Source organism: Rattus rattus, chromosome 8 (genome assembly GCF_011064425.1).
Source record: "Rattus rattus isolate New Zealand chromosome 8, Rrattus_CSIRO_v1, whole genome shotgun sequence".
Lineage (NCBI taxonomy): Eukaryota > Metazoa > Chordata > Mammalia > Rodentia > Muridae > Rattus > Rattus rattus.
Window position 1 is genome coordinate 11,114,931 of NC_046161.1, and position 21,750 is coordinate 11,136,680.

A 21,750-nucleotide genomic window follows, 5' to 3' on the forward strand; every position below is an offset into this window, starting at 1 on the left:
TGCCTATTCCCACGAAAATTCTGAACAAAACAGAGGTGCACGCTTGCTCAGGCACCTGAGTGTGTGTGTACATACAAAGCTCTAGAAAGATAGAGCTACAGTAGGTCAGGTGGGACAAAAGGGATTTCTGATTGTGGAGACTCAGTATTGTACACGTCTAAGTCAAGTATATATTACATTGCTTAAATGAACAGAACCTCTGATGCTGAGAACCAGAGAGGGGACAGATGAGAAGGTGAGAGGCATAAAGGCCACAGAAATGGGATAGAATCTTCATGTTGATTTAGCTCCCTCACTTAGTCACACACCCTCAGTTGTAGCATGAGCCAGGTTAACGTCCAGTTGCTGGTTCAGTCTTGAGTTAGGAGAATGCGAGCCAGCTGTCAGCGCTGTGAAACAGAGTGTACTTGTGGAGAACGCCTTAACGTGTTTTTCAGATGAAGATTCTGAGTTCTGCTGAGAAAAGTAAGAAAAAAAAGGCTGAAATACTGATCCTATATTACTAGTCAAATCCACCCTACTCCTTTGATATTATTTTTCCTTAATTACAACTTTATCATTACAGTCATAAGTTGTGATGATTCAAGAAACTCCATTCTGAAGCAGGTACCCTTCTTGGTAGCTGCTGACCTAAATTCCTGTAAGATGAACTGTCAACCTGTATTCTGCTGCGCGGTAATGGATTCCTTGCTCTGTTTTCTATAAACCGGATGACTGACTGCTAAGCAGGACACCTCCTTTATCCAGGTGTACACATAGCTGAAGGGAGTGAAGCAGCTTCTCATTCAGCTACAAATTCCACAAAACAAGGTGACTGGTCTCCACCTTTTAATTACCCATCCATCAATATTCACGGCACTGAACTCTAATATACCTGGTAAAAGTCTCTGTCTTCTTGAGAAGTCCCAGGGGATGATAGGTCAAGATCTAGATGTGGTTCTAAGGGTTTAAAGAGCTGACGATGCAAGTGTGGAAATAGGTGTTCCAATTCGGGAAAGTCAAGGTCCACAGCTGGAACTTTATGGAGAAAAAAAGAGTAAGTTTAATTTTAAAACCTGCACTGAAGCCCAGGAATGAATGCTAAGAGAACATGCCCATTAGTGTTTACACATTTCTAATACAGTAGGATTACTTCCATTTGCTCTCCATGCTCATAAGATGCATTCAAAGTAAGCCTAGTCATGGCTGTTCCACAGATATGAGGAGGCTTCCATGGTCAATTAGGGATGGCAGGCCACCTAAGACAAACTTAGCTGTAAGGGCTCTGAGCACTTACTTAACTTTACTTCATTACCAAGTTTCTTCCTTGTTGCTATAGGACACATGTGCTGTTGCTAATGTGTAATATCTTACTTAATTTCAACTTCTTTTATGAAAGAGGTAAGTAAATTAACTTCCCCATGATCTCACAGCAACAAACTCTAAATCCCGCCCAAATCCCTGCCTTAGTTGTGGTGATTAAAGGTAAAGGGAGATGGATGTCCTTCTCTTTAGGCTCTTCAAACTTTTTTTATTTAAAAAATTAAATTAGTTCATTTCTCTCTGTATATCTGCATCTACATGCCATGGTGCACCTGCCATAGTGCTTGTATGTAGGTCAGAGGTAACCTCTAGAAGTTAGTTCTCTCCTTCCACCAACATGGGTTCCATGGACTGAATTCATTCAGCTGTGTCAGGTTGATAGAAAGTTCCTTTAATGCTGTGATGGTTTGTATGTGCTTGGCCCAGGGAGTGGCACTATTAGAAGATGTGGCCCTGTTGGAGTAGGTGTGTCACTATGGGTGTGAGCTTTAGGACTCTCAGCTGCCTGGAAGTCAGTCTTCTGCTAGCAGCCTTCAGATGTAGAACTCTCAGCTTTTCCTGCACCATGCCTGACTGGATGGTGCCATGCTCCTGCCTTGATAATGGACTGAACCCCTGAACTTGTAAGCCAGCCCCAATTAAATGTTGTCCTTTTCAGAGTTGCCTTGGTCATGATGTCTGTTCCATGACCTAACTAAGTAGTACCTTTAGTAGTAAAGCCCTAACTAAGACAAATGCCAAGACATCTTCTCACTGGCCCCTTTATATTTTTCAGTTAGACAGTACTCTCAGATACCCGTTCCATAAATGCCCTCAATATTATCTGTGGTACAAATGATGTGCAGGCCAAGCTCAAACATTAGTTAAAGCTAAAAAAAGATGAAAGGTGAAAAGCTAGAAAAGTTATACAAATATTCTTTTAAAATAATTTTACCCTGAAAGTCTCTTTTGTCAGGTATCAAATTTGCTTCATTTATATCCTTGTCTATGATCTGTTGAACATGTGTCTGATCAGATGCATTTTCTTCCTCTGTGGGCAACAGGGAGTTATGAGCGCCTAAGGAGTGCTGCTGCTGATAAATAACTTGTGTTGAAGGGACTGCACAACTAAGAGAGCCAGTCTCTTCCTGTTTACTGGTGGATTCTTGTTCTTGATGCTCTGTCTGTTCTGAAAATGACTCTGAAAGTGAATGTAATGAAAGCATTTAGTTAACATTTATAATATAGTAATTTAATGTCTGGGTATCTCCTCACTGACATAATACGTCATAGCAATACATAATGCTGAGATTGGTGGAACCAAGAGAGCTGTTCAGAGGGAAAATGTGCCAGAATGCACACTTGACTTTGTCATTTTCAGAATATCACTCAGTACTGTATTCTATTAGACACTGATGCTTTTTTCTATGTAGACTCAAGATGGTTTCTACCCCAAACCTAATCCCCTGGACACACCCCCCATTACCACACTGCAGTCCAGACAGTGCAGCTCATTTAATATGTTTACACAGTCTTCTAGTACCTGGATCTGTGAGGCTCAAATCTGTGATTTCATAACTTAAGAAGCTTCCAGTAGAAACAGTCACTGAAGATAATAGCTCCTGAGAAATCTCTTGTGTTTCAGCCTAAAATTTAAAAGGGAAATATTAGATCATGATTATGACACATCTATAAAAACCATAAATCATCTACATTGCTAGTTGTCAATTCTGAGCTCAGATCAAGTGTAGAAACCTTCATAGTGACAAAATTCAGTACTAAAACCTTTTCATCATTGCTCAGAAATGACCACACACGCACACACACACACACACACACAGATGCATGCATACACGCACGCCCATACACCCACATACCACACTTTCCTTCTCTCACCATAGACAGACCCTAATTGTTTAAGCTGTTTTGTAGTTTTGCTTCTCAGAACTATGGAGATCATGCACCCAGCCGACCAAAAGGCCTTCTGATGCTCAGATTTGGCTATTTTCATCATTGATCCACTTCAGTAGATCTCAGAGAACAGACAAGTTTTTAATGAACTAAACAAATAAAAAACCAAACTGCTTACTAAATACACCAAGTTCTATTACTGACCTCATCGTCTGGCTTCATAAGTGGACTGAGATTTGTACACGATTCCTCTTCCTCCTCTTCTTCTGAGATAGCATGACTCAATAGTGCATGATCCTCAACATCAGATTTCTTGACTTTAACTAAAATGTGAATTTGAGGGTTCAAAGTAGGGGTAGGGGCAATTAAGACAAAGTAAATTTTAGCATCAGAGGGTGTCATTCTCTGCATTTCTGTACCTTATTTTTGTACTTTCCTTCTTAAAGTCGCCTTACCTCAGGCCAAAGGAAAAAAATACCAACATTTGTTGTCGCAGACCACCCAGGAGAGTGTGTCAGCAGAGGGACCAAGGCTTGGATTTCTGGTAGAGAACGGATTTGGCGTGACAGACAGACACAAACTCGAGGTGCGTGCTGTTGCAAGAAGCTTTACTTCTTGGCGTAGATTTAGGCAGTTAGAACAAGTACCTCATAATTGGCAGTCATCCAGCTCTTAGTCATTACCCCACCAATGTCCCTTGCAAGGAGGAGGGCAGAACGTACAGTCTAGGAAACAATTCTAAGCCACAAACAATAGTTTAAAAAACTGCAGTTATACTGCCAGATTGTGGGCACCAGGTATGCTTTCAACATTTACCTTTGTCATAATAAAGTTTAAACTCTCTATTTATGGCTCCTCAGATTAATGAGGAAACTTTTGTAACCATAGTTAACTCTTGATAAGTTTGTTCAACTTGTTGGAACTTGTCTATGATCTTTCTAAAACAATCATTACTGTTTTGAATCATGCTAAACAAAACTTTTCCAAATTGGGGGGGGGAAGACTTATCTGGAACAGTCATGTTGTTAGTAACTGCAATTAATTTCTCTCCTATTTATTGGGGGCTAATGGATACAGCAGTTGAATTTATCGCAGCCATTGAGTTTATCAGGATCATGGTGATGTGAGATGTTTCCGTCTCTGAACTTTCAGTTCCTGAGACATCTAAAGGTACATGACCATCTTCCCACACTGCTATATTCTTAAAATCAGATATTGTTGACAGCTTAAAGTTGCTAAGATCACCAAGGCTAGAACACAGAAGGCACCTCCACCGCAAGCATAGACCCTGGTCATCATCTGTTTGTAGGGAGACTGCCAGGGGCCTCCAGGAGGCCAAGCCATTCTAGGCACAGGCCTCTGTTCTGGATAGAAATGAAGCATAAGGGCTTCACGTCACACAGACTCCACTGGAGTGGGGGTGACAATTTGTTAAATCTCTAATACTCACTAGGGGAATACTCTTAAGAAAAGAAGAAAGAGGGGCTGAGGTTTAGCTCAGTGGTGGCGCTTGCCTGAAGCCCGAAAGCCCTGGGTTAGGTCCCCAAGCTCCAAAAAAAAAAGAAAAGAAGAAAGATAGAAAGAAAATGTAGTTGTCACTGCTCATCAAGGGAAAAATTCTTTTAAAATATTTAAAATTATAAAGTTGGAAGAGTCAAAAATACATGTCAAAATATCAAAACTGACAATGTCCTATACTGTTGTTTCAACTCTAACAAAAAAAAAGCAGGTGCTAGAGTCAATCCCTCTCTTATAAACCCTCCGACAGAAATTCTTTCATGTCCTATGTTATGCTTTAACTACAACTCGCATACCAACTATCTGTGTTTAAATCAAGCTAACATAAAAAGAAATCCTTGAAAGTTAATGACTTAAAAAAAAATTACAATGAATAAAGTGGTATTGGAGCTTTGCTCTGTAGGCCAGCAAACAATTATTACAGCTGCATACCTATACATAACCATTTAAAAGCAAGAAAATTAACTTTGGATGCCACTGGTTGGTGAAACAATTGACTTAAAATTCTTCATAATGTTACAAGTCTCATATATGAAGGCCCTTTTAGTGCACAGCTTTCAGGAGGCAGCTTTCCTATCACTGTCCTCACAATATGGCCTACCAAGTTGCCAACTTACTCAGCATCAATCATGTACTCCCCATCATGGTACTCACTGCAAGTGACAGTTTAGCAGTAAAAAGATTTCCTAGCACTTGCAAGACAGAGGCAGAAGGGTCTCTGAGTTCCAGGGCAGCCTAGCCCCAGCTTGCATAAATCAGGAGAGCAGTTATGTGTATCACAGTGATCTATCACTGACAGTCCCCAAAGCTACTTACCCTATTATACACAACCTAACAGTCACCTCTTGTCCACATGTCCTTGTGTGTAACACTTCTACATCCTATGTCTTTTACCTGCGTCAGCAGTGACATGGCTTTTGCTGTTCTCTTGGACAGATGGTTGGTGACAACCGAATGGGTCATGTGCCACTGGGCTCCCCAGGTAACTTTGTTCTCTGCTTACTGAGACCCTTAATGGGTCTCGGTCTCGATAAAACTCTGCTTTTCCTGGGTAGAAAAGAAAAAAAAAACAAACAAAAACCCAGGTCATTAAATTTCCAGTTGCTAAAATGGCCATTTGTTTTAATATACACTCACTTTAGGTGTCCGAGTGTTTTGCCTGCCTGTATAAACATATACTATGAGTGCTGTGCCTTGGAGCTGGAATGAACATAGTTCTGTGCATGAATCCTCTGAAAGAGCGGTAAGTGCTCAACCTCTGAACCAGCTCTCCTCTCTGGTGCATAAATGGCCACTTTATCATGTAAAAGGGCCATAAAGATATAGGTTTTAAAAATCCAGTCAGCCTCTTAGTATAGTAAATATGCAGGAACTTAGAGGAAAACTTCTAAAATACATGATGGGGAAAAATTTGGACCAATAGAAAATATGGAACCAAAACAAAAACTAAGTTTTAAAGTTATTCCTATTCTGTATTCATGGAACAAAAGTAGGATGTAATAAGGTGGAAAAATTATCTAGGAAATGGAGACAAAAGAAATGAGTTATAAGAGAGAAAAGAAGGAAAATCAATACAGATTAGAGTTTTCAACTTAATTATTAACCTGTGTTCCCTCTAACTGCCCTACACATATGAAATTTCAACCAAGCTGTAGTTTGTGGATTAAAAATCATTGCAAAGCTTTCAGTTGTCTCTTGGATACATTTTAGCATGCTGAGAAAAGTAAAAAGCTAACAAACTAGTAAAATGTATTTTTATCACCTTGGTTACCTGGCATGGAAGTCCTGCCACTTGTTGGTGACTCTACTTCCTGTATAGTACTAAGCTCATGCTGGTTTAAGTCAAAAACACATTTCACTTTGGAGACAGGTGGCTTTGAGGCTCTTCCACTCAGTTCTTTGCCCAGACTCTCACCTATCAGGACAAGAAAAGGTTAAGCCAATGAACTCTGTGACTACACAGTAAGCTTTTCTTCAGTCAGCCAGGGTAGGGATGAGGTCCATCAGAGGACACTGGGATCGCCTCACCACTGCGCTCAGCATGCACTGCTGCACCTGGCTGGTCACCACTAGAGCTCCCCTGACTTGAGTCTCCCCAAGGCCAGCCTTGGATGTGAGGAAACCACCCTGTGAGCTGTTCTGTCTTCTGCATCTCCAAGTCATTTTCACCTGAGGCAGCCCTTGTCTGAAAAAAAAAAAAGTAGGGAAATGGGGATATGGGTTAAGGGATCACGTGAACAAGCCATGAGATTTAAATCTCACTAAGTCAGAACCTCACTATAGCAGTTTTTCCCTGCGTCTCTGTAATGGCCTACCTCAAGGGCTCTACAAAGTACTTGGAAAGCTCTGTAACTATAAAGTTCCTGAAGCTGTTTCCACAGTGGAAAACCTGAACCCGTATCTCCAGGTATAGCTCAGAATAAACAATCTGTGTTATCCTGGCAATAAACTGGAACATAATAGGAGTAAAACTCCCAGTGCCAAGTACAACCACCCCACATTACAGCCCCACCCAAGCCCTAGCTTCCTCTATACCTGTGGGCACATTACAACTGAATGCTTCCCTGGCCTCCCCCATTACTCTTCCTTCACAACTCTAGGACTTTAATTTCTAGATTCAAGTGCCTCCTGAACATCTAGGTGCTGCAGAATCGTTTGCAGTAAGAAACTTAAGTGGCCTAACATAGAACAGACCCATTCTAACTACACACGTGTCTGAGTGACGATACCAGTCTCTCAGCAACTCAAATATAAGAAGCCTCAGTGGGTCTGGCCACTATCGGACTATAACCATACCAACTATACCACTGACACTTAGGGAAAAACAAGACACAAATTTTGATTCATACACAAATTAGAGAACAGGATCAGCCACACTATAAGAATTCTATTTTTTTTTTAAGATATATTTATTTATTCTATGTATATGAGTACACTATAGCTGTCTTCAGACACATGAGGCACCACATCTCATTACAGATGGTTGTGAGCCATCATGTGGTTGCTGGGATTTGAACTCAGGACCTCTGGAAGAGCAGCCAGTGCTCTTAACCGCTGAGCCATCTCTCCAGCCCCATAAGAATTCTATTAACCAGCCCTATCTGAGAACCCACTGCAACAAAACTCATAAATGAAGATGGGTATTCTTTAATGTTTACTGTATTTTAAAAATGACCCTATAAAGTAGGTACATTTCCATAACCCTAAAAACTAAAGAGAAGGTAGGTTTAGGATTAAAATGGAATTAGGTTTAAACATCTATTATGTAATGCTTAAGTTTTAAATCCAGAACATACCTGACTGACATTAGAGAATCCTTTCAGAGTCTCTCTGTGTTTCTGGATTTGCTGCTGTAAGGCTGTCTGTCTCTGCACAAGCAATTCTTCCTGGGCCTTTTGCCTAGAGTACAGAGCTTCTCTTTGTAGATTCAGCTGCTTCTGAGGACTCATGCTATCTTGCTGAGTTAAGGCAGGCTGGAAATAACTTAAAAGTCTGTCCTGCAATCTTGGGATCACAGCATCATTAAAAGGAGCTGCATGCTCCTTTTCAGATAAATATGATTCACAAATGCTTTTCGATTTAGTTTCTGCAAACGGTAATGGAATGAATGGATGTTCTATTTCCTTGGGCAGAAACAAAGCAGGGAGGGAATGCTCAGGAGATTCACTTTTGGTTTGGCTCTTTTGTTTGTGTAATAGCAGTTCTTTATGAAATACCACTTCTAAGTCCAACTGCTCTGTCACATTATCCTGCAGAGGCTGTGAAAAGTTCAGATACTCACTGTGGGACCTAAGCATCTCAGTATCATCACTTTTGGCTGGGGAAGACTGTAAGGTCCCTTCAGAATTGGCAATGGGCAGTGCTACCTGGGACAACAATGGAGAAGAACTAATCTGTTTGGAAGATACCCTTTGCTCCAATTTATTTAACCTTTGCAAAAGCAGTTCCTCTTGTATGTCCTGGCAGGATCTAATGGCTTCCCTGTGCACATCTAATTGCTGTTGAAGTACCTGTAAGTCGTCATGAGGAGGCTGGATGGATTGCTCAGCAGATATCTCTTCAAGTTTACAGGGTCTGGGAAACACCAATTTTTCTTGGGCTTTTTCAGTAGAATGAAAGGAATTTGTTTGTGCATGAAGGTGTCCTGGATGTACAGTCAGATTACCCTGCTGAGGTAGAGCAGTACACAATAAACCCAATGCCCTATCAGGCAACTCCAGCATCTCAGAATAACCTGAAGATATGGCACCTTCACTGTTGGTTGAACACAGTTCTTGTGCTCTTTCAGTGTCAGAAACAGGGAATGAAGCAAATGAATGCTGTGTCATCAGTGGAGAAAATGGACCAACCTGCTCTGGGAATATTTTTTCCTTCCATTCTCTTAGTGTTTCTTCAAGAGCTTCTTGTCTAGAGTGGATGATGGCTTCCCTTTGTGTAGCTAATTGTTCTTGAAGGGCCTTCAAACTGTCTTGCTGAGGCTGGATGAGCTGGGATATCTTCAAAAGTCTATGCTGAAGTTCTGGTATCTGAAGATGGCTTGATGTTACTTTACTGTCCCTCTCTGTTGAGAGAGGATGCTGTGTTATACCAGAGTCAACAGATGGCAAGGACACACACGATGGCTGTCTTAATGAGGGTGTGAAGGACGAAAAGCCTGTCTGTTGAGAAGATCGATTTTCTTGAGTTTGAGGACTAAATTGAGAGCTCTCTTTTTCTGGGTCTACCCATTCTTGGTGCTCCTGCAAATTATCTCGTAGAGGGAATGTAGGTTGTAAGGCCCTAACTAGTCGTTCCTGAAATCCTGGAATCTTAAAATGGCTTAAGGGATCTGTACTATCACTTCTGACTGATAGAGACTCCTGGGATATTTCCCATCCAGTTCCTTGGGATGGAGAAGACAAGGTGCCAGTCTGTTGAGAATAGAGTCCCTTTTTAAATTCATTTTGTTTGTGAGCAAATTCCTGAATTTGTTTTCTAGCACCAAGTATAACCCTCTGAATATGTGCCTGTTCCTGCAGTGATGCAAAATGTTCTTGTCTTGGCAGGCTGTGCTGTGGAGAGCCATGAGACTCCTCTTGAACCTCTGGGGTGATCAAATGACTGGAGAGAACTGTATTTTCTTTCTTAGATGAATACAGTTCCTGGAGACTCTGAGGCCCAGCTTCTGAATGCTGAGCAACTGCAGAGAGGGAGTTTACTGGCCCAGCTTTACTGTCTACTGAGCATCTTTCTTTATGTAAAAGTAACGTCTCTTGAGCATCAAGTCTAGGCTGAATCATACCCCTCTGTATAGTCAGCTGTTCTTGAAGCAACTTTAAAGTATTCTGGAGAGGTAGGGTCTGCTGTAGGAAACCTGAAGATCCATCCTGAGAGCTTAAGATTTCAGACTGGCTTGGGAGTAGCCCTTTCTTGTTTGTAGGTAAAGGCGGTTTCTGGATTTTTCTAGATTGTGTATCAGCTGATGTTAGTGAACTAAATGACTCCAGAGCCACCAGTTGTGGCCAAGAAGATCCAGTCTGTTCAGAACGTACAATTTTATCCAGCTTACTCTGTGTATGTGTAAACGAGACCTCCTGGGCTTCCCGCCTAGCCTGAAGGTTATCCTTCTCAACACTGAACTGCTCTTGGAGAAATTCTAAATTAGTTTGCCGTAATGAGATGGGTTGTGAATATGGGTTGTCCATACTGTCTGAGGAAACAGTAGCATCACTTTTTGTTGAAGATGTCTGGATGTTTACTGATTCAGCTGAGGCAGAGGGCAGTGAAGAAAACATATTTCCAACTGGTGAAGGGAAGAATACTGGGATACCAGTCTGCTCTTCCAGTTCTTTCTGTGTGCATGAAAGCAGCTTTTCCTGAGCCTCTTGTCTTTCCTGAAGAACTTTCTTCTGTAGTTCTAACTGTCCTTGAAGAAACCTTATGTCACCCTGCTGGGTTGTGCCAGTCTCTGAGGATGACAAGGGCTGACCATGCATTTGACTGATTACAGACTGGTTTACGGTTGTAAAGGCTTTTTGAATTGTTTCAGATTCCAGTTTAACTGAGAGACTACTGGAAGAGCATTCGGGCATCAGTGGGAGAGAAGAAGACGGTTCAGTTGGCTTTGAAGATATATTTTCACTATCTTCTGATGATATCTGTTGGGAATCTGAAGTTTGACAAATTACTGCCCTCAGTGGTTTAGATACTTCTCCAGTAGCCTGTAACGTTTGTGGCCTAACATAAGACGAAGTCCTTGAAAGTGAGTGAGAATCTTTAAAAATGAACTCATAGTCTCTCTGCTGTGTTTCTACCTGAGAGAATTGCCACTGACGTTCCTGTGACTCCATGGACTGCTTGGCTATAGCTGTTTCCCCTTGCCTTTGTGGAATGTGACCTTGTCTTGGAACCTGAATATGATTCTCATCTAATGCAGGGATCTGTGAGGGCTGCACAGGCTGATATCTGCTAGGACTTGGCTTTGGTCTCTGGCTTGGATCCCAATAGTCTGAGGCAACAGCAGGCTTTTGGGCTTGTTGAGGTGGCTCTGATACAACAGACTCAGGTATCAGTGATCTGGCTGACATGGATGGGCATCTTTCTTTTAATACAGTTTGGTATTCGAGTAATCGTTTCCTGGCAGTTTCAACAGTCTGCTTATGTAACCTATCAAAAGCAAATAAAAAAACAAATATAACTAATTTGTAATAAAAAAAAACCCTCAAATTCTCAAATTTTACACACTTAACTCTATAAACAGCAATCTAAGGCTGGCCATATTTACTGTGAAAAAGTACTAACATTCCCACTGCCCCTGAAGAAAATGTGGCAATTTCTAAGGGAATCCCAATTAGATCCTCATATAAAACAAATAATAAATCCCAAAGATGTAGCACACTGTCTCACAGAAGTCATAACTTGGTCCATACCTGTTCTGTTGCAGAAGCTGATATTGATAGTTACGAATCATCTGCCTGTGACGTTCTTCATCAGAAATCATAGCATGTGACACTGGAGCAGGGCGAACCTAAAAATTAAAAAAAAAATTACAGTTTTCAACAGTGCCACATAAATCCAAAATTTCAACACACACCTTGCTAATGAACCTGATCACATTTACACTGGCACAGCACACAAACTGAAGAGGAAATATGTCAGATTAGGTGGAACATAAAAACTATTTTCTGGCCTCCCAATGCCATCCTACCTCAAGATGATCAGCTTGCTTTCTTGTCTCTTCCAGTTGAGCCTGGAAACAGTCAGTTTCTAGCCTTAACTTCTGTTGCTCAATTTGTTCAAGTAATTCCAACTGCTTCTGCTTCTGCTCTTCTATCTCCATTATCTAGGTAATGAGAACACTATTGTTCTAACCAACAAGAGACTCAAAAGTTCATACAGTGCATTAAAAAGAAATACATGTCATCACCAAAAGGACCGATTATCCATCAATAAGTAGTCTTAAGTCTGTCAGTGGTGTTGCAAAGAGGATTATGGGAGAACCAAAAGAAAGTGGAAAGAAGCACACAGCAGACACTTAAGGGGCAAATGAGTGTAAAGCAGGGACCAAATGCATCCTGTCACCTGAATGTTTATAAGAAAAAACATGGTCTCAAAGAATCATAGACTAGGGCTGGAGAGATGGCTCAGTGGTTAAGAGCACTGACTGCTCTTCCAGAGGTCCTGAGTTCAATTCCCAGCAACCACATGATGGCTCACAACCATCTGTAATGGGATCTGATGCTCTCTTCTGGCCTGCAGTCACATATGCAGGCAGAAGGCTGTACATAAAATAAATAAATAAATCTTAAAAAAAAAAAGAATCATAGACTAAGACATGTTGCACAGGTCAAACCAAATTGTAGCCCCAGGGCATGCTTACCTGTTTGTGCCTTGCTGACATTCGAAGTCTCGCTGCTTCTTCCTGAGGATGAAGCAGGACTGAACTCTGAGCCTCAGTTGTGGCAGGTAGAGACACAACCATCGCTACAAGAATCCCCAAACAAAAACAAAAATCAGCATCAATAATTCAGAAAAGTGACTCCACTACAGTAGTACCCTTCTTTACTAGAGAAAGATGAGAGGAACCAAGCAAGTCTAATTTGAGGTATGACAAAAGTACCTTGTTCCTTTCCAGTAACTGATTTGTAGCAAAGTGGCTTGTCTTCACTACTCAGTGGTCCAGATTCTATCATCAGCCTATCACTGCCCATGACTGTAAAAGACACTATTGTTATGACAGCGTCAAGCTTAAAGGGAGCAAATTTACAGGAACTTTCATTCAGATCAATCATTCTCCCTTGGTCTACACGAAGTGGATATTCAGTGAAAGCTCTGTATTCTTTTTGGTAGCTACAAACATTAACCATCCAACCGAAGCCAAATATTATAAGAAAAATCAAAGACTAAAGAGGAGTTAAAGAAATGTCAACAGAGTTTTACTAGAATAACTAGATTCTAGGGGTTTTAAGATACAGATCCTATCCTGTCGAGGTAGCTCTTTTGCACAGAGTACCCATTCAACTATCTATCATGGCACAGTAGATGACAAGAGGCTTCAAGGAGGTCGGAAGTTTGAAAGGAGGACATAAACATCATGTAATTGCCCAGAAACCTTAGAGAATTAAAAACAGGCACTACATAAAGAAAACAAAGGCTGCACTATACAATACATAAGGAGACCAGATTAGTGAGTCAGGAGTGACTCCTCTGGGAAAATGATCTTTAAGCAGGCACTGAAAGGAAGAGGGTCAGGTGAAGGAGATGAACAGACCTATCCAAACACCAACATGAACGAAGGCCCTGGGAGGAGAAAGAAAGGAAGACAAAAAGCCTCACAAACCACGTGCATACACACACACACACACACACACACACACACAGAGAGAGAGACAGAGAGAGAGAGAGAGATAGAGAGAGAGAGAGAGACTCTCCTTAGGTTACTCAAGAACCTAGAAAACTTGAAAAGGAGAAATGCAGCAAGACTAAAGTGGAGAGTGCCTACTCTAGTCATGCAGGGTATTCTCAAAAGAATGTAATTATAGATTCGACAGTAGCTTCCTCTTACTAGGATTCCAACACTGCATTTTCTCCACTTGTCTGCCCCCTGTAGCTTCTTCTACAGTTGCAATCCGTCAGGTAGTCATATGTAAGTTCCCTTCTCATTGAATTCTTTCCTCTAAAAGAAACCTCCATTCTCATGGCTTTAAATATCTGACTTCTTAAAGTCACTCTCTTGCTTTAAGCTATTCATTTAATTCAATAAAAACTGAGCAACTTTTATGCGTAAAGCTTCTTGAGAACAGAGGAGTGAATAAAATCTTCCACGTTCTCTCTTGCAAATGGGTTAGATATGAAGAAAATAAGAAAGATGAAGTAACTGTCGCCTGTTGGGAAGAGCTATAGAGAAAAGGGTGAGAGACGGAAGAGACGGAAGCACCACAGGGCCAGCGTGTGCTCAGCTGTGCTCTCTCAGTGAGGCTTCCTCTGACTTTATTTAATGTGCCCTTCCGCTCTCCCAGGAACTGTTCTAATCACCGCACCCTCCCTTCAGTCCATGTCTTAACTTCTGGCCTCTGTTCTTTGTTTTCTCATACATGAGTCAACTACCACCCTCCCGCCTCGCCACTGCCTCCCGGCTGCCAGAAATGCAGGCTGAAACCAGGGCTTTGAAGCTCTACCGCTGTTCTCAGCCGCAAACTCAGGTATAAGCATCCATCCTTTTACCAATGTGCCATCAGACAGAGTAGTAGAGAAGCACCTTGGTCCTGCTCAAAGGACACTGCTGTCTCCCCCGTGGTAATGGTTCCTGAGTCCGTGCTGGGTACTTTTCTCTCAAACTCACTGATGATGCTAGCAGTCACCTGATCGTCATCCTCTGAAAAGGATTTAATTGTCCAGAGAGATTTTTGATTTCGAATCTTGTTTAATAATCTTTTCAAAAGAATTCTTGAAGGGATCTGTTGGGTCTTTGTTGCCGAGGGCACTACGACAGAGAAAACAAACTTCATTACACTAGGCACTCAGTCACTGCTGTAATTACTTAGCTAAAACAAAAGTACTTTATTTTCAATAAAAGATTAGCAGTATATTCAACAATGATAACTTGTCTTAGTTTAACAATCAAGTATAATTTTTTCAACTTAAATTCAAATTTAGACCATTTCCAATAACATAATACATATATACTAATCTCAAGCTTAAATTTCAGAAGGACACTTCACTTGCTACATGATGTCAGATTGTATAATTCCCAATTAGCTTGTGACTAAGGTTTGAGTCATGTACTATAATATTTTATGTTCTGTACAGGCTACACAAAACAAAACAAAATAAAACAAATTTTGTAGCTTTCAGAGTAAAGACTGATTTCAAATCATTCTTGCTAAGACCTGGGGTGAGCTTGTCTATCTGTCATCATAAGGAAACTGTTTTTAGTCTCAAAGTAGAAACAAGTATTCTTCCACAGAAATGGCACAACCCAGTTACAAACAGAACTCAAAATTCTCCACGGAACCAAACTGTGATGAAAGCACATAATGCTCTGGTTTAATCAAAGACAAGACTAAGCAGACCACAGAAGTAGAACACTGGCGGTTAGTACACTCCCATCCATATTTAAGAAAAAAATCTAATAGAATAAAAAAGGTAGCAAACAGTTCAGCACACAATAGCTGCATGTGCGGCACAGTGAAATTCAGATGTGTCTGTCAACACTGTCCATGCCACTGTGCAACACTTACAGTATCTACAAGGCTCTCTCCTTCCTAGTGAGCATATTCAAAAGATAGCTTAACTGCACCCTTCCTAGATGCCACACAGTAATTTTACCCCATTCCTTAATTACACACACACACAGAGCATATACTTTTTTGCCCGGTTCATTTGGTTTACCATTAGTCTGTGACCTACCCATTTTTACGACAGGTTGATCATCCATCCATCTATCCATGCATCCATCCATCCACCCACACATCCATTCGTATTTTGTATGTATGTGTGTGTGTATGTGTGTGTGTGTGTGTGTGTGTGTGTGTGTGTGTACTAGGGGTGGAACTTATGTCCTGACACATGCTGGGCAAACACTCTACCATTGAACTATATTGCCAACTTTTATTTGTAATTATTTTCAATGAGGATTTAGTTTAAGGAGGGTAATAGGAATGCCTAGCCTTTTGTTGTCGTCTTCAAGAGACAAACTAGTATTATTTTGTCCAGAGTAGCACTAAACTCCCGGATGTCCCCTTGGCTCAGCCTCCTGAAGAGGTGAAACTACAGGCTATGCAGCCACACACAGCTTCCTAGCTCTTTATGAAAAGAAGACTGAGCAACATTAAGCCAGACCCTGACTGGAACCAACAGGAAACAGAATGTTTCTTTATGTAATGCTAGGCTTCAACTTTGGATAACCAGAAATATGAATAAAAAGTTCCATTAAAACAATTAAAAACAGGGTGGGTAAACACTACACCAATCCACTGCCTGCTGAGTGCAGAGTCAAACCAGTGTCTTATAGGTGAGGAGACTCATGGGCTGAGTAGACATGGAGAAGGCCCTGAGCCCACCATCAAGTTAGAGCCATAATGAGCTAGTTCCACTGTGTAGGGTGCCTGTGATGAGATGTAAACCTGAGTAGCATGATGTAAAGGCAATATAGGTAGAAAAGAGGAAAACTGAGCTCAGTTCAATGGTGGGGTGGTCTCTAAGGAGATACAGAAGTAAAAGAGCAAAGTGTATGGTCTGCAACCACAATACCATCACTCAATTACATTTATTTATTTACTGGGGAAGAGAATGTGAAGGTCAAAGGACAGCTTGCAGGAGTCGGTTCCTTCCTTCTATAATGGGGAAATGCATCAAAGTGAGGTCGTTAGGCTTGGAGACAAATGCCTTTACCCACTGAGCCATCTTGCTGGATCCATAAATCACTTAAGTTAGGAAGCATAGGTCTCAGTAGGCAAGAAAGGATTAAGTTTAGTGCTGGATATGGGTATTACGTACCTGAGGGACAGCCAAGTGAGAAAGCTCAATGTTGAAGGTAGGACTGAAGAGCAGAAGATCAGTGTGTATGCCTCATCATGACACATGAAGAACCCAGCAGTAATGGAACACAACACAATTTCCAACGATCTGGTCAACTCTAAAGATTGCTAACTTTTCAAATTACGTTAGAATTGAGCATTTATCTCCCATAACCTAAAGATCTCAAGATGGTGTGACATGTGATTGGCTCCCTCCAACAAGTCTAGACCTGTTCTCCAATGGCAGAAACAGATATGCAGAGTGGCACTGCTCCCATTAGTGTCCTTTTTTGCACTTAAATCGAACAGATTTCCTAATTATTAGCTAGTGACCAAAATGCTTTTCTGTAAGTTTTGACATTCAGCTTAGAGGCTTAAGTAGCTGTCCCACTAGAACCTATTATTTCAGTGTCTGGCACTTGAGAGTTCTCAGTTTCACCTTCATTTTCTTGTTCCATTGAAAGGTCCAGTTCTTCATCTTGGAGCTGATCAGACATTGTGGGCAATGGTTCTGGCTTAAGATGCAAAATCAGGTTTCCTTTCACCTCTGAATAAAGAAATACAGAGACGTGTTTCCTTCTAATATGATTGAAAAATACTTAAAAAAAAAAAAAAAACCAAAAGAATGTAACTATAAAAATTCCTAAGAATCTAATTATAAAAATTTCTAAATCTAAAGCATGAGGACCCTTTTTATACAATAACTCATTTAAAAATAAACACTGCTTAGTACTACAAATATTATCCCCACTACAACACGTCAAAGCACTGCGGAAAGTCCCTCACTCCTGTCTGCACTGTACACATCTTCGAAGGCAAACTCCAGCTCCCGCTGCCAGTCCTCCTTCATCTCACTCCGTCTGTATGGCAGCTCCAGCAGCTGTGGCGGCATCTGAGCCGCCGTCTGCCTCTTACGGGCCAGGTCCTCTCTCTGCAGCTGTTTGAGTTCTTCCATCAATTGCTCCTGGTTCTTAAACAGAATAAACAGATTAATGACAGCAGACTCAAATTTCAGATAGTGCTATTAACTGGTGAGGGGAAAGCACCCCCTCTCCCATTTGTTCTGACCTAAGACATACTATACTAATTTATATGGACAATGAATACCTGCAGAGTAGCCTACTGTAATTAGTATGTCCATCCTAGACAGTAATGAGACAAAACAGGTAGCACAGGTGATGCTGCTGAACCATCAATCTGAAAGGTGTTTGCCATTCCCCATTGCCCTGGGAAAGGAGACCATGTCGTCGACAATACTTTCTGTCTCTCCAAACTGATTCCCATGATTAATGGGGATTTGTGTATCTCTTGATGTGTAGAGGACAACTAACATGAAAGTTTAATCAGAAGGTCTTAATAAAGTTATGATTTAATTTTGATGGTATGGGCAAAGAAGAGAGATCAGACAAACTTCTTCAGGTTGTGGATGAGCATATTATAAAGAAAAGGAAGTAGTAGAAAAACAAAACAAAACAAAACAAAACAGGGGCAGCATATAGGTATGGCTATGAAGGTAACCAGAGAACAGCATATCATTTTATGGCTAGGGCAGAGAGCAAAGGGATTAGAGACAAAAAAATATAAAACTGGAAGAGGACAGAATGCAAATGTTAATTTTAAGAGGCCCAGCAGGAAATACATTCCCAGACTGGAAGGTCTTAGGGCAAAGGCTCAGATAAGGCAATGGAATTAACAGGATGATGCCATTGGTTTAATCACTTGTTTGTTTTTGTTTTTCAAGACAGGGTTTCTCTGTGTAGCCCTGGCTGTCCTGAAACTCATTCTGAAGATCAGGCTGGCTACCTGGCATAGATGACTTTTTTATGTGAGAAATACACTAGTCTAGAGAAACATGACTGGCCTGAACAACTGGTTTTTAATGATAGCATATGTTACCTGCTATTTGAGTAAGTGTATTATTCTGGCTTGCTGAAAGCATGATGTCACTCCATTAGTATTTTCCTAACTACGGTGAATTTATAAAACGTCATGTGTATTCCTATGAGCTTTATGCAGTCTTCAGGAAATAAATCATGAAACTTAGCTCAGAGGGTGAGCTAAGACAGATCAAGAGCACAGAGGTGAATCCAGGCAAGCTGTCACTCAACACTGTTGCCTTTCTAGAAGGATGGACTCAACTCAGTACTGTTCCTCACAGTTTCTGCTGTATTTACCATAAGTCTTACATGACAATTAGAAATCCAGACACTCGGTTAACTGAGTCACAATTCATTTCCACCTTAAGAAAGCTAAAAATTTGAGGGAGGAGATCACAATCTAAACCCTACGATACAAGTAAACTTCCTTAGGATAGCAATAAATGTTCAATGGAGCACTTAAAAACTCTCCTAAGGTGCTGGGTGTTTAAAATGCACAAATGTAGTCAATCACAGAAAGTAAAGTGAAACGTGCAACAAGATGAACCATTTTCATTATTCTGTGCTTCAAGAATAAGCAGGGACATGAGTCTATCTTAGAGTCAACACTCTAAGATGCTAGTAAGTGCTTTGCTCAGAAAATGCTTAGCAAATCAACTGTACAGATTTATACAACATAATACAATAAAACTACTACATCAAAAAAGTGATTAATCTTCTCAGTAAACATGTAAAACAAAAATTTATCTAACTTGAGCTTAAAAGAGGATGGCAGGGCTGGAGAGATGGCTCAGTGGTTAAGAGTACTGACTGCTCTTCCAGAGGCCCTAAGTTCAATTCCCAGTAACCACATGGTGGCTCATCCACTGCCCTCTACTTGGTTTGTCTGAAGCTACAGGATACTCATATAAATAAAAATATAAAAAATTTTAAAAGGAAAAAAAAAAAGGACAACAAAGGATACTGGGTTATTTTAATGAAATCGTACTGCGAGACTATGTGACGGTTAACATTGTCAACATGACAAATTTTCGAATCACCCAGGAGATGGGCCTTTGAGCATGCCTGTGTCACAGTAGAGGAAGCCTGCCCACTGTGGGTGCTGAGTGTATGTGAAGGAAGCCCAGCAGACAGCTGCAGGCTCTGTTCCTTCCTGGGGTCATGTGACCTGTTCCTGCTTCCTTCACTTGCCCTCTCTGAGAACTGCACCTCAACTGTGAGGTAAAAGAAACCCTTCCTTAGTTACTTTCCCACAGCATCTTATCACAGCAACAGAAAAGGACAGTGAGATACTATGTTCACACTCCAGAACTGAACTTCCTCCCGAGCAGTTCTACAGTGCCACCAACCAGCCTATCAGCAGCAGTCACAGGTCATAGGAACAGCAAATCTTACTTGGGCCAAGTGGATCTTTTTCATGGCTTGGGATCCTCGCGCATGTGCCCTTTCAGACTGCTCCATTCTCTCCTGTGCTGCCTGCTTTCGTAGTCTTTCCACCCGTCTAGCTTCTTCTTCAGCAGCCAAATGAGCATCTGGCTAGCAGTCAATCAACACAATTTTAGATCTTTTTTAAGAAGTGTGAAACAAAGAAATAGCTTTAAAACTTTTTGTACTCATATAAAATTAAATAGTAAAATAGTTTTTTATTTTTTGAGGGGGTGGGGTGGGATGGGGAGGAATTCAAGACAAAGTTTCTCTGTGTAGATCCATCAGCTTCAGCCTCCCAAGTACTGGGACTAAAGGTGTGCAATTACAATGCCTGGGAGTAAAGTTTTTAATGTCTACAATGATCATAATATTCGGCCATAAAATGACCAAATTATTAGTATAAAGTTTTATAAATACATTTTAAAACACATCAGGTTTTTTGTCTATTCAAAGATATTACTCTTTTTTTTTTTTTTCCAAGACAAGATTCTCTGTGGAACCATGGCTATTCTTGAACTCACAGAGATTCATTGCTGCTGGGAGTAAAGATATTTGTACCACCACTGCCCAGCCTTACTCCATGATTTTTAAGGAATTCTCTAAATGGCAATGCTGATTCAACTAAGAAGGCCAGAATGATGACACAGATATAACCCTAGCTTCCTAGACTTCATGCAAAAATAGTGACTATGCCACTTACCACAACTTGCCACTCTACTCTGAATATTTACTTTAAAATATATACACTTTACTTTTAACATTTATTTTCTTTTAATTCTGTGTATGTGCATATACCCTTTTCTGGGAGTGATTTTTAGAGCTGTGGATACGAGAGGCCGTTCATGAGAGAGAAGCCTCCTGTGGGGAGGTCTTCATAAGAGCAGTGCATGCTCAATGCTGAGCCATGGCTTCATCGCTACAGGCAGCATTATGACTGTAACCAGGAAGGAAACGCTTTGCTCTGTCTGATTGAACTCCATCAATAAATTGAAACACTATTAATGAAAACATTAACTTTAACATAAGGTTACTGTCATTAAATTTATACATAAGATTAAATCCTCCCAAAGTAGGCATGGTAGTTCACTTTTGCAATTTCTGTACTCAGATACTGAGTTTAAGGCCAGTATGGACCTTAGTGCAAGAAATGCTGTCTCACAGAAAGATGATGAAAAAGTCCCCAAATGGAGAGAAAAGCAGGTGAAGAGACTGACAGTGAACAAGGAGAATTTCACTAATCAAATAAGTCTATTAAAAATAGATACCTCTTTTGAGAGAGAATACGTCTGCAAATCTAAATAATGCCAGGCAGAACAAAAGTAGATTAAATAAAAATTATGAGCACAGAACATTAAACAAAATAAGTTATTAAAACAACACTTCAGTCGATTCAGGACATGAAATTTCATGAAAAAAGTTTCTATGGAATTCTCCCCCTCTTGAAGATGAATTTAAAGCAGAATGTAAATTTGCATAAATGTTTAATCTAGAGACAATGAAGTATGCATTGTGGAGAAGAGACCAGTTATGGCAGTACATGTCTTTAATCTTAGCACAAAGAAGGCAGAGATAGGTGCATTATTTCTGTGAGTTCCAGGCCAGTCGGGGCTATCAATCAATCAATCAGAGACAAGAGGAGTTGGAGAGATGGCTCAGCAGTTAAAAGAACTGACTGTCCTTCCAGAGATCCTGAGTTCAATTCCCAGTAATTGCAGGGTGGCTCACAACCATTTGTAATG

The 21,750-nt window shown here is 40.7% G+C and overlaps 1 protein-coding gene, 1 long non-coding RNA gene and 2 other non-coding genes across 4 annotated transcripts in view; 1 reads left to right on the plus strand and 3 right to left on the minus strand.

Moving 5' to 3' along the window:
* The window catches only part of Cep295 (centrosomal protein 295), a 35,374-nt gene that overhangs the window by 3,621 nt on the left and 10,003 nt on the right, over positions 1-21,750 (minus strand). Inside the window, 17 exon segments of the mRNA XM_032909868.1 lie at positions 309-456; positions 875-1,017; positions 2,237-2,482; positions 2,825-2,927; positions 3,397-3,515; positions 5,605-5,757; positions 6,482-6,625; positions 6,739-6,895; positions 8,007-11,355; positions 11,619-11,716; positions 11,897-12,031; positions 12,569-12,672; positions 12,809-12,901; positions 14,447-14,671; positions 17,146-17,253; positions 17,493-17,676; positions 19,979-20,119. Of these exon segments, the coding sequence (XP_032765759.1) occupies positions 309-456; positions 875-1,017; positions 2,237-2,482; positions 2,825-2,927; positions 3,397-3,515; positions 5,605-5,757; positions 6,482-6,625; positions 6,739-6,895; positions 8,007-11,355; positions 11,619-11,716; positions 11,897-12,031; positions 12,569-12,672; positions 12,809-12,901; positions 14,447-14,671; positions 17,146-17,253; positions 17,493-17,676; positions 19,979-20,119 (5,650 nt within the window).
* On the minus strand, positions 3,013-3,082 carry LOC116908376. Its single transcript, XR_004388923.1, has one exon. It is a non-coding gene; the product is annotated as a small nucleolar RNA U2-30 (small nucleolar RNA).
* LOC116908377 lies at positions 3,221-3,300 on the minus strand. The gene has a single exon (XR_004388924.1). It is a non-coding gene; the product is annotated as a small nucleolar RNA U2-19 (small nucleolar RNA).
* Positions 5,599-8,578, plus strand: LOC116906947. The gene is made up of 3 exons (XR_004388786.1): positions 5,599-5,692; positions 5,853-5,953; positions 8,466-8,578. It is a non-coding gene; the product is annotated as an uncharacterized LOC116906947 (long non-coding RNA).